The sequence below is a fragment of the Petaurus breviceps genome, unplaced genomic scaffold, assembly GCF_028583685.1.
Source record: "Petaurus breviceps papuanus isolate PSGF00001 unplaced genomic scaffold, PetGlider_PUasm1.0 567, whole genome shotgun sequence".
Taxonomy (NCBI): Eukaryota; Metazoa; Chordata; class Mammalia; order Diprotodontia; family Petauridae; genus Petaurus; species Petaurus breviceps.
The window spans coordinates 8,107,726-8,120,639 of record NW_027186383.1 but is presented as its reverse complement, the minus strand read 5'-3'; the positions used below and the strand labels follow the sequence as shown (position 1 = coordinate 8,120,639).

General features: G+C 44.6%; 1 protein-coding gene across 2 annotated transcripts in view; it reads left to right on the top strand.

The window, feature by feature from the left end:
• INPP5D (inositol polyphosphate-5-phosphatase D) overlaps positions 1-12,914 on the top strand; it is a 131,644-nt gene that overhangs the window by 93,837 nt on the left and 24,893 nt on the right. For both annotated transcript variants that reach the window (XM_069103226.1, XM_069103225.1), the window contains exons 17-21: positions 61-149; positions 1,454-1,535; positions 4,051-4,140; positions 9,179-9,292; positions 10,734-10,816. In XM_069103226.1, coding sequence (XP_068959327.1) covers positions 61-149; positions 1,454-1,535; positions 4,051-4,140; positions 9,179-9,292; positions 10,734-10,816 — 458 coding nt within the window. The remainder of the gene's footprint in view (positions 1-60; positions 150-1,453; positions 1,536-4,050; positions 4,141-9,178; positions 9,293-10,733; positions 10,817-12,914) is intronic.

The window sequence follows — 12,914 nt, the reverse complement described above, 5'->3', positions numbered from 1 at the left end:
GGGGGAGCAGTGGGAGCAGGAGACCTGCCCTCAGTTCTCAGGCAGGCCCCTCTCTTTCAGAGGAGGAAGAGATCACCTTCGCTCCCACCTACCGCTTTGAAAGACACACTCGAGAGAAGTATGCCTACACCAAGCAGAAGACCACGGGGGTAGGTGCCCCTTCCACTGTCATTTCCAGAATGAAAAGAAAAATGCAGAAAAAAGCATTGGAGAGAGAGTTGGGGGCCCTGGGTTCAAATGTCAGATTTGGCCTGTGTGACCTTGGACCCTCGCCTCTCCAGGCTTTTGCTTCCTTATCAGTAAAAGGCAGGGAAGGGGCTGTATCTGATGGCCTCTGGGGTCTTTTCCAGCTCAAGATCTAGGATTCTATGTGTGACCTTGGGAAAGTCACTAAATTTGTCTAAGCCTCCATTTCTTCTTGTGTGAAATAAAGGTGGTTGGGCTAAATGTCCTCAGTGATCCCCCAGCCCCAGATCTATGATCTCTGCCACCTCCTCTCGCCCAATGTCACCAAACTAAGAGAAGCCCCTTTATAGTCATAGACCAAGGGATGGGAGGGACATTCCAAGGTCCAGCCCAAACCCTAACTTTACAGATAAAGAAGCTTAGAAGCCCATGGAGGTCAAGTGACAATGTTATAAAAATATAGATGATGAGCCAGAAGGACCCTGATTTTACAGGTAGGGAAACTTAAGCCCAGGAAAGTGAAGTGATTAATCCAGGGTCACATGGGTAGGTGGTCAGTGTCAGAGGTGGAATTTGAACCCAGGTCTTATGACTCCAAGAGCCCATGCTCTAGGCTGGGAAGATGCAGAGCATCTAGAGAACATGATGGTGAGGGATTATGGAGTAATGGAAAGGGTGTTGGATTTGCAGTCAGGCAGCCTGGTTCCAGATTCCAGATTGCCCCCAACTCCCTTTGTGACCTTGGCTAAGTCACTGGGTTACTCTCTGCGTCTTACTTTCTTCATCTGCACAATGAAGGAGAAGAGGTGGACTGAATGATCCCAGCTTCGCATCCTATGGCTCCACAAGAAATCAGATGCTTGTGAATTGTCCCCAAGCTGGAGCCCCTGTGGATGAGAAGGCCAGTTCCTGTTTTTGTTGACTCATTTCAGGCATGTCAGAGCCCTCTTGACCCATTTGGGGATCTTTTTTTGGCAGACATGCCAGGATGGTTGGCCATCATTTCCTTCTCCAGCTCATTTTACAGATGAGGAAACTGAGGCAAACAGAGTGAAGTAAGTTACCCAGGGTCACACAGGTAGTACATGTCTGAGGCCAGATTTAAACTCAAGATGAGTTTTACTGACTCCAAGCCCAGTGCTCTGTCCACTGTGCCACCTATAAATCCCCAATAGCAATGATTCGTGCCAACTTTATTTTCTCGTTTTCCAATGAAAAATAGGAAAAGGATTCTTTGAAGATGGTTTTTCCTCTTTTTTCTTGGCAGATGAAATACAACTTACCTTCTTGGTGTGATCGTGTACTCTGGAAATCCTATCCACTCGTGCACGTGGTGTGTCAGTCCTATGGTGAGTAGACTCAGGGTGGAGCCAGCCTGAGCATTGCGCATAGCCCAGGGCAAGGGAAGCAAAGAGCTCTAAGGTCAGCCCACTTCCAACAGTCTTTTATGACACCTCTCAGAGCCTCAAGTCTGCCCGCATGGCAAATCAGAGAAACACCTACAATTCTACTTTAGCGGTGGAGATGTTAAGGGACCTAACTGACCACCAAGTAGCTAGCTTTTATTTGGTGCCTACTATGTGCATTTAATGTACATGATCATTGTGCTAAGTACTTTACAAATATTGTCTCATTTGATATTCAGAACAACCCTGGGAGGTAGCTACTATTGTTATCACAATTTTACAAATGAGGAAACTGAGGCAGGCAGGTTAAATGACTTGCCCAGGGTCACACAACTAGTAAGTCTCTGAAATTGGCTTTGAACTCATCTTCCTGAATCTGAACCCAGTCTTCTATCCACTGTGCCACTTACCTGCCTATAAGTTAATGAGCTAAAAAGTCATTAATTTGGGATAAAGGCAGTAGCTTGCTAAAACTGTAAGTTTCCAAGTAGGTGCTGATCTGAGACAATGAAGGAAGTTATTCCACAGGACTTGCCTATGGCAAAAAAAAGTCATGGTTCCAAACCAAAGCAGGGAGGGGAAGGAGAAGGGAGAGAAGATCTCTCTGGTTCAATGGCTCCATAACAAGTCTGTATTGTTGAGATATTTTTTTTTAGAGAAGAGCAAATTTGTCTTTGTAAAGCATGGCATAGTCACTCCTAGATCAGTCTATCTCTGACACATCCTGGTTGTCACCCAACTCTCTGCATCCTGAACAACTCTCAGAGATAAGTTTTAGATGAGTCACCATTCTGCAGTGGTAGAGGGAATTTCCACGCTAGAAGTTTTCTACACCAATGAAATCACCATGTGAATTAAGATACAAATTGGTTTAAATCAAGTGAATGGGGAAAAGACCATTTTACCATAAGAACTACAAATGCATAAAATAATATATATTAACTATTGAGAAGCATTTAAAATATATCTTGAGCCTAAAGTTTAAATACAGTAAAGGGAGAAATACTTATCTTTCTGAACCTTTGGTTTGAAAAAAAATAACCTGCTCATTTTAGACTAGAATCCTATGGCTGGTGAGTGAGAACCTGAGCATTTAGTGAGGAATTCTTGGAACATTGAATATTAATCTCACTGATCATTTCTACTATTTCTGAGGGCTACACTGGAGTTGAGTTGAGGCATGTGCATATTTCAGCATGCACACACTAGGCAGTCATGGGCCTCTAGTTTCCTGATTAGATTTCATCTTTGGTTCAGCTCATTATTCTAGTCTATTGGGATCTTGTAAAAATCTATCACCATCCACATCAGCTGTTCCTTGAAGCTTTGGGGCAGGTGTATTTTGATAAACAAAAGACATGCTTTTATCCCCTCAACCAACAACCATTAGTTAAGTATGGCCAGGTCTCTATTGTACAAATAATGAATTCCATGAAATAGTCACAGTATTCAAATCTTACTACATGGAACCAATGCCATATTTTACATAAGTAGAACTGCAAATAGTGTGGGTTTTAATATGCGTCATCACCTGCTGGGTAGACTCATATTCTGTCACCAAAAAAAAAATGTTTATCAGAAGCTGGAAGGACAGATTCCTCTACAACCTTCCTCCAGATATATATCAATCCATTCATCGCTATTTTTTGGGTGTGGTCCTTCAACCAGTTTTGAACCCACCTAACTACATTACTGCTAGCTCACTCTCTCTATCTTGTGTGTAAGAATGCCTTGAGAGATGTTGTCAAATGCATTGCTGAAATTCTACTACATCACAGCTGCAGTTTTCCCTAATGGACCCATATGAGAGTATCCAGGCTGATAGCCCCCTTGCTGTCATTCTAAGGTTCTCCTGGGAGAGCCCAGAATTACCCCAGGGTGTGATTTTTAAATATGTTCAGACCCAGGGGGCTTGGTCCTCTCTACAATTTCTACAGAACATCTGCTTCATACTTGGACTGGTACTTGGAGGTCAAGAACTGCCAAGGGATAGGTGGGGAGGAGGAGTGTCTAGAGAGCCTTCAGATCCCCCTAGGATAGGCCTCTGGCTTTCCCCTGACAGCCACTTCCATGGTTCTATGCAATGATGATAACTCATTTCTTCTGTCCAAATGGTGAAGCTTCTTCTTTCCAAGTCTGGAAGACTAGGGAGCAAGGCTGGGGTGTGTCATCTACATGTGCTCACCCTGAGTAGACTTTGACTTTTGTTTAGGGTCCTTGAGCTTCAGGGTAGAGCCTTTGATGCCCACCTGATTCACTTGGGTCCTGAAGAGGCTGCCATTTGAGCAGTTTCATTCTGTCTCAAAGATTAGCTACCCTGGGAATGGTGTGAAAAATGAATTAACAAGACACTTGAACCTGGCGCTGTCCTTGGTACTGAACAGACATGTTTCTGCGCATGCACATAAACACCTGCCATATTCACATGAACACCAATTTTTCCTTTTTCCCTTTCCAGGTAGCACCAGTGACATCATGACGAGTGACCACAGTCCTGTCTTTGCCACATTTGAAGCAGGGGTCACCTCCCAGTTTGTTTCCAAGAATGGTCAGTGACTAGGCACATTTTCTGTTTTCTTTCGCATGAAGTCATATGAATTTGAAGGGAATAATTGTAACTCTCATTTCTACAGGACTTTAAGATTGTCCAAAATTCTTTCCTTCCTATAACCCTGGACAAGGTGGAGTATTTGAATCTCTATACCAAAAGGTGAAGAACCAGATTTGCAGGAGCCTGAGTAAACACTGGGTTTCAGACCAGGGGCTTTCCAGGTCTCCTCCAGCACAAATCTGTTGCTTTTGATGAAGTCCTGCCCCTTCAGAGTAGGCTACTCCATGCAGGGGGAGTGTCTTGGGCTGGGCCTTGGAGCACCTGGCTTCCACCTGGATAAGCTGACTCATAGGCCAGGCAAGCGCACATTTCTCCTCTGTGCCTGTTTCCTCATCTGAACAATCTGATCAATAATGACTAACATTGCAGTTACAAGCCTTTGAGTCATATAATCATGGACTTAGAACCTGATAGAATGTGTCGAACCCTCCTTATTATAGAAAAGCGGGAACTAGGGCTTAGAAAGAGGATGGAATTGGCCTTTTTTATCACACAGTGTCAGAATTTGGAATTTAAACCCAAATCATAGGACCATAGACCTAAACTGGAATGGCCCTTGGACACCACTGAGTCCAGCCCCCTCATTTTACAGATGAGGAAACTGAAGCACACAGAAGCTGGGACAGACCCAGGGTCATATGGCTAGTAAGTTCCTGAGGCAGGATTTGAACCCACGTCTTTCTTACCCCAATGCCAGTACTTTATTCACGGTGCTGCCCAGCTTCTAATATGGCATTTTGTCAGACATTCCTAAAGTCAAGGTGGACTGTCTCCCTTTCTCATTCTTTCTTGACTTGAAGTGGGAAGTGTCCCAGGACCAGAGAGAAGGACTAGAATGTGCGCAGCCTAGTCTGGCAAGCAGCCATGATCTGGCACCCCTTTCCTTACTTAGCCTTAACTCCCGCCGTGCTAACCCCAATGGTTCTCTCAGTGCCTCTTGACAAGATCTGTCCAGAAACAGAGCTGAGCAGGGCTCAGAAACCCTGTTTCAGATGCCTATTTATACAAGACAGAATCTGATTGTAGGAGATTTCGTCTTTTTAAAAATGTCTCATTGCCTTTTATCTTCACATCTTAGTAATTTTGGAAAACATTATGCCTCCCCTGTGGATTGAGCCACCCTTTGAAACAAAGAAAAACAGTCAAGCAAATAAAGACCAGTGAAGTGATATCTGAGAATCCACCCACCATTGTGCCTGGGCGATAACCTTCCTCTCCGGTACCAGAGGGAGGGCACCACTGTGCTTCACTGTCTGTCCTCTGGGACCATCTTTGAGGGAAGGGCTTGTTTGAGTTTAAACACAGTGCCTGGCTCATAGAAACCCTTAAAAAGTGCTCAGTGATTGACTGCTCATTGATTTTTCCTTTACTCAAAGTTACACCACCCCTAAAGGGTTTTCATTTGTTATTTTTATTACTGTTAGTAATAATAACCACCATTTATATAATGCTGTAAGCTTTGCAGAATGCTTTACAAACAACAAACTGGGGGTGGGGGAGGTGCTATTATTACTCTCATTTTACCAGTGGGGAAAAAGCGAACAGACGAAGTGACTTGGCCAGGGTCACTCAGCTAGTGAGGCAGGATTCGAATTCAGGTCTTTCTGACTCCAGATCCAGTGTTCTATCCACTGAGCCACCTAGCTATATTGTTGTAGCTGTAGTGTTTTTTTTTTAATGCTTTATTAACTTCTGATTTACATCATTCATTTCCGCCTGATTTTGAGTTACAAATTTTCTCCCTGTTTTACCCCTACCCATCCCCCCAAAACTTTCCATGTCACCCACCCTTACTGGGAAGATAAGCAGTTCAGTATAGGTTGTACATGTGTGGCTAATGCAAAACAATAACATAGCAGATATATTGTAAAAGACTGACTATATTTCCCTCCCTCCTATCCCACCTCCCACTTGTTCTATTCTCTACTTTGATCCTGTCCCTTTTCAAAAGTGGGTGCTTCCAACTTCCCTTCCCCTCAGCCTGCCCTCTCTTCCATCATCCCCCCTCTCATCCCCTTCCCCCCCTACTCTCCTGGAGGGTAAGATACCCTATTTAGTGTGTATTTCATTCCTTTCTCAAGCCAAATTCAATGGGAATAAGTTTGACCCATTCCCTTTTGCCTTCCTATTCTTCCCCTCCATTGTAACCATTTTCCCTTGCCTCTTTTGTATGAGATAGTTTATCCCATTCTGTCTCTCCCAATCTCCTCTCATTATATTCCTCTCTCACCTCTTCATTTCACCTTTTAAGTATCATCCCTTCCTGTTAAATTGGTCCTGTGCCCTCTATGTATACCTGTAAACATATATACACACATTCACATATGTATTCATGTGCCCATATAGACATATATATATGTATATATATATATATATATATATTTCTAATCCCTTCAACTACTGAGAAAAGTTTCATAAGTTACAATTATTGTTTTTTTCCACATAGGAATGTTAATAGTTCAACTTTGATAAGTTGCTTATGATTTCTTTTCCCTGTTTACCTTCTCATGCTTCTCTTGCTTCTTGTATCTGAATGTCAAATTTTCTATTCAACTCTGGTTTTTTCAGAAAGAATGCTTGAAAGTCCTCTATTCCACTGAATGACCATATTTTCCCCTGAAACATGATACTCAGTTTTACTGTGTAGGTGACTCTTGGTTTTAATCCCAGCTCCTTTGACCTCTGGAATATCATATTCCAAGCCCTTCGATCCCTCAGTGTAGAAGCTGCCAGATCCTGGGTTATCCTGATTGTGTTTCCACAATATTCAAATTTTTTCTTCCTGGCTGCTTGTAATATTCTCTCCTTGATCTGGGAATTCTGGAACCTGGCTATAATATTCCTAGGAGTTTTCTTTTTGGGATCTTTTTCAGGAGGTGATCCGTGGATTCTTTCAACCTCTATTTTGCCCTCTTGTACTAAAAAACATCAGGGCAGTTTTCTTTCAGAACTTCCTGGAGGATGATTTCTAGGTTCTTACTTTGCTCATGGCTTTCAGGTAGTCCAATAATTTTTAAATTATCTCTTCTGGATCTATTTTCTAGGTCAGTGGTTTTTCCCATGAGATATTTCACATTGCCTTCTATTCTTTCATTTGTTTGGATCTGTTTAACAGCATCTTGATTTCTCATAAAGTCATTAGCTTCATTTGCTCCAATCTAATTCTGAAGGAATGATTCTCCTCAGTGAGCTTTTGAGATTCTTTTTCCATCTGGCAAATTCGACTTTTTAAGGCATTCTTCTCCTCATTGCCTTTTTGAGCCTCTTTAGCCATTTAAGTCAGTCTGTTTTTTAAGGTATTATTTTCCTCAGTCAGGCTGTTGACTGTCATTTCATAATTTTCTTCCATTGTTCTCATTTCTCTTCCCAATTTTTCCTCCACTTCTCTCATCTGCTTCTTAAAGTCCCCTATGGCCTGTAACCAGCTCGTATTTTCCTTTGAAGCTTTTGGTGCAGGAGTTCTGACTTCACTGTTTTCCTCCTGTTCCATGCTTTGCTCCTTTTTGTCCCCAAAATAGGACTGTAATGTTGGAATCTTCTGTCTGCTTTGTTTCCTTTGCCTGGTCATGTCGCCCCTCAGTCACTTGACCCCTGGGCTTTTTGCCACAGTAGGACTCTGCCACCAGACAGGGGAGCTTTCATCCCAAACGCTGGGGTTTTCTCAGCTGCCAGAGGTATTAGATGGGTGCCCTCTCTGAGGTCTTCACATGCTCTGGCAAGCTGGACACACACCCCAGGACCTCCACCCTAGACAGCAATCCAGATCCAAGCAGGTTAAAGCAAGAGCGATGACCCCTCAGACTGATGCTTAGTCCCCCTACACTCTGCAGGCCAGGAGCTGAAGCTGCCACGTGGCACTGGCTGGCTGTGCTGGTGTCTCAGTGGCTTCTCACCCCGGGGGGCAAAAGCCACACTCTCCCACTTACTGGTCCCAAAGTCCAGACTGCACTGACCTCTCACTTTGTCCTTCACATCTATGTGTTGATAAATCTGGAAACAACCACAGCTGTGGCTGGTTAGGCCCGCCCTTGGGCTAAAGCCTCAGCGTGGGGCTGGTCTTGGCTCCCAGAGCACTGCGCTGGCCGATTCCTGCCGGCCTGCCGGGTTGTCCTAAGCAGGAGGTTAGCTTCTCTGTGTCATTTTGTGGGTTCTGCAGCTCCAAAGTTTGTTTAGAGTTCCTTTTTACATGGATGGGGGAAGGTGGAAGCCGGAGCCACAGGAAGGTCCTGCTTCTACTCTGCCATCTTGGCTCCGCCCCCTGTAGTGTTTTTTTTTCCTTTTGATTCTGTTGGTGTCACTTTGCCTCAGTACATTCAAAATCCTCTGAATTCCTCATAGCAATCAATTCTTTCTGTGGTTCAGTCATTTCAGTTGTGTCCGACTCTTTGTGTCCCTAACTGGGGTTTTCTTGGCAAAGGTACTGCTTTGGTTCACCATTTTCTTCTCCAGCTCATTTTCCAGATGAGGAAACTGGGGCAAGCAGGGTAAAGTGACTTGCCCAGGGTCCCACAGCTAGGAAGTATGTAAGGCCACAATTGAACTCAGGAAGGTGAGTCTCCCTGACTCCATGCTCAGCTCTTTCTCCACTATGCATCATTTCATATTGAATAATATATTTGATAACGTTGACACAAGGATAAGTCCTAGACAAGTCACTTCATCTAACTGACCTTGGTTTCCCCATAAAACTTTTTGATCTCTAGGTCCTTTTCAGTCCTAAATTCTATGAAATTTACCTCCAAATACTTAATGGAATGAAGCCAGTCTTGGACCATGTACCGACGCTGGACTACAGGTTACACTTACATTAACTTCTTTGTGAACCTGTGATGGCTTCCCCAAGGAGAATGGAAGCTCCTTGAGGGCAGGCATTTTGTTTTTGTATTTGTTTTTCTAGCATCTAGCACAGTGCCCAGTACATAGAAGGCATTTGATAAAAATTTCTTTGTTTGAATTGGATTCTCCCTAATTCCAGGTCCTGGAAATGTGGACTCCCAAGGACAGATTGAGTTCCTGAAGTGCTATGCTACCTTGAAGACAAAGTCCCAGACAAAATTCTACCTGGAGTTCCATTCCAGCTGCCTAGAAAGTAAGGACATTGCTATTTCCCTGCAGGCTTGGGCACACATACATTTGGCCTACTACTGCCGCTGATGGCAAGCAAACAAGCAAGGGGGAAAGCAGTTGGCTCAGGGATAGAGGCTAACAGGCAGCTTCCACTGATGCAGAGATCTGGGGTGCTTTCATCCCATTTCTTTTGTAACCTTATAATCTGATTTTATGCATTTAAAAAATTATTCTGAGAAGGGCTCCATAGGTTCCACCAGACTGTAAAAATCACCCAAAAGATTAAGAATCCCCACCTTAAAACAATGGAGGATAATCTCAAGGCAAACTTCAAGTGGAGGTTGGAAACCAGAATAGTTAAATTCCAGACAGTATTGGTGGGGGTGAGGTGGCTTGGCTGTAGTGACTGGTCCCTCCCAATCAGCCTCCCCTTTCCTGGACAAACCAAGAAAAATGTTGCTTTCTCTATCCCCTTCTGGCAGCATGAAAACACATTTCTGATAAGGATTAGTCTTAAGCCATATATATACCCCTGGGTAACCCCATCTCCCTTTATCTTTTAACATTTGAAAAAAAATTCTGTGTTGGGGAAACACCTTTTGGGGGTGAATTTCTAGCTATTCCCATCTGAGACTTTCATAGGAAGAATGAGACTATGTGGTTTCCAATTCTGTTAGTTGGGGAGAGTAGAAATCGAGACAAAAGCCTCCCCAGAGGTGCTGAGCTAAGACACCTCCCAAAGGGGGTGTGATTGTGGTGGGGGGTTGCACATCTGTGCTGCCAACACTAAGGCTGGCCCATCTGGATGGAGAGTACCAGCAGTGAATCTCCTTGCTCAGGATCCTTCCTTCTTCCCTTTGGGCTTCAGCCTGGTCCTCCATTGTCACAGGGAGCTAAATGACTATCCAGTGTCATTTCCCTGCTCAGACCTCAAGGCGACCCTGGCCCACAGCTATGTCAAAGAGAGCTATGAAAACAATGTGACTACGTGTGCACGTGCAGGCGCGGGCACACTTTAATAAAGTATATAGACATTTGCATAGATTACTATGGAAACGGCATATTAGGAGGCTTAAATTGGAATTTCAGAAGAGTGCTATATTGAGTGGCTGTGGGAAGAGCTGGCTGTCATGTTCCTCATATCTTGTCCATGGATGTGATGATTCCCCAGTGCCAGGTTTGTTGAGAAATGGGGGGCAGGGGAGGAGGGAGAATCAATTTCCTAAAAATAGTCAGATGGTGCTGCTGAAGCACTCCTAACTGAATCCACATCCAAACAGGGCCAGAAGGGCAGCCCTGGAGCAGCCCAAGCCCATCACCCTAAGATACCCCCCACCCCCTCCAGAGAAGACAGGGAAAATGCATCTCGGCATGGTTAGACACAGTGCCAGGGAGAGGATTGTCGGCCAGGTTCTTGCCCTGCCTGCATCAAGAACCCACTCTCTTCTCTGACATTTTCCCAGGTTTTGTGAAGAGCCAGGAAGGAGAGAATGAAGAAGGAACAGAAGGGGAGCTGGTGGTGAAGTTTGTTGACGATCTCCCAAAGGTGACTGGAGAAACGTGACCCAGGGATGAGGGAGGCCTCGTCACTGAATGGGATGGGATGAAATCTGATAGAGTAAACATGGACCATTTGGATAATGAGGTCCCCGAGAGATGGGGACCCCAAGTTCAAGGGATCTGTGAGAATGCGTCCCTACACCTTTAGCTCATAAGCTCATTGCAGTGATAGAGTGTTGGTCTTGGAGCCAGGAATACCCAAGTTCAAATCCTGTCTTAGACACTTACTAGCTGTGCATATCACTTAACCCCTCTGTTACTCTGTTTCCTCATCTATAAAATGTGTATAATAATAGCACCTACCTTACAAGATCATTGTGAGGCTCCAATGAGTTAACATGCAAAGTGCTTTACAAATCTGGACTCAGACACTTGCTAGCTGTGTGACCTTGGGCAAGTCCCTGTTTGCCCCAGTTCCTCATAGTAAAATGGGTTGAAGAAGGAAAGGGCAAACCACTCCAGTATCTTTGCCAAGAAAACCCCAAATGGGGTCACCAAGAGTTGGACAAAACTGAAATGACTCAATAATAATCATAAACAAATTAAGCACAAGCATAGGTATTTTTTTAAAGTGACTGTTCCAAGTGCACCTGTGGCCGCCATCATCCCTAAATGTGCATGAATTGCTTTGAAGAACCATGCCACATTAACACAGGTGTGGGGGGGCCTCACGATCCCCTTGATAAGGACATTCCCACAGCCCCCCTGGCCCTGATCATCCTGGGTAACTTCCTGTGAATTCCCTCAGTGAACTAGGGCCCTTCCCTGGGGACCAGGGGCCTTCTTTGCTTTGTTCTGACATCCCTGAACGCTCCCAGGCTGTGCCAATGGAACACAACCTTTGGAAAGCACTACTACAATAAAAGCACTTTAAGTCCAGTCTCAGCGACACACTGTGTCTGCTTCCTGAGAACTGCCCAGAAAGTATAGAGCCTCATTCACCAGTTCACTGGTCACCTATGCATGAATTCTTCATCCACAACAGCAACAGTAATAATAATAACAGAACAATAGTTGGAATTTACCTAACACCTACTATGTGCTGAGCACCATACTATAAACATTTTACAAATATCTCATCCGATCCTCACAGCAGCCCTGAGAGGTTATCATGAGAGGGCTGTCACGATCCCAGTTTTACAAATGAGGCAAACTGAAGCAAATAGAGGTTAAGTGACTTGCCCAGGGCCACACACCTACTAAATGTCTGAAGTTGAATTTGAACTCAGTTCTTCCTGACTCCAACCAAGTCCAGGGCTCTAGCCATTGTTACATAGAGCTGCCTCTAGCCATGAAACAAAATATCCTAACAGATCAAAGAAATTGTAGGATCCCCGAGTTAGAAGGGCCCACGAGGGTCACCTAGTCCAACCCACACCACCCAGCACTCCCTTTTTCAATGTGTCCAAACAGTTGTCTATCCTCTGCTTGGGCATCTCCAAGGAACAAGGAATTCCCCACTTACAGAGACAGCCTTGTCTACCTTGGACAGCTCTAATTGTTATTCACAAGTTCCTCCTTTGTTCACTGTCTATTTGACAGACATTTATTAAGGGTCTGCTATGTGTAGTTCATGGCAGTAAGTCCTTGAGGGAGACCCAGAGATAAGTAGGGCATCATCTCTGTCCTCAAGGGCCTCTGAGTCTGGTAGGAGACCCAGGTAATTAGGATATAAATTGGATTATGATGCATGGACAGTAGGTGCTGTTGTGCACCCTGTTACTCATGCAAAGGGCTAGGAAGGCAGATGAGAGAGAGGTTACCTCCAGCTTAGAGAATAAGAAAGAGTCTCAAAGGGGAGATTTCATTTGAGTTGGGTCTTCAAGGAATGCGCTTAGTTCTGTATGTCCGTTTTCCCCTCTGCTATAAACTCCATGAGGGAAGGGGCTTCATCCTACTCATCTCTAAATCTGCCCACCTACACACACACCCCCAGAGACAGACAAAGAAACAGGCAGAGAGAGGGAGATGGGATGGCCTGGACTGGGGGAGGGGGGGAGGGAAGAGAGACAGACAGAGACAGACAGAGAGAAAGAGAGAGGAAGAGGGGGAGAGAAAGACAGAGAGAGGAAGAGAGGGGAAAA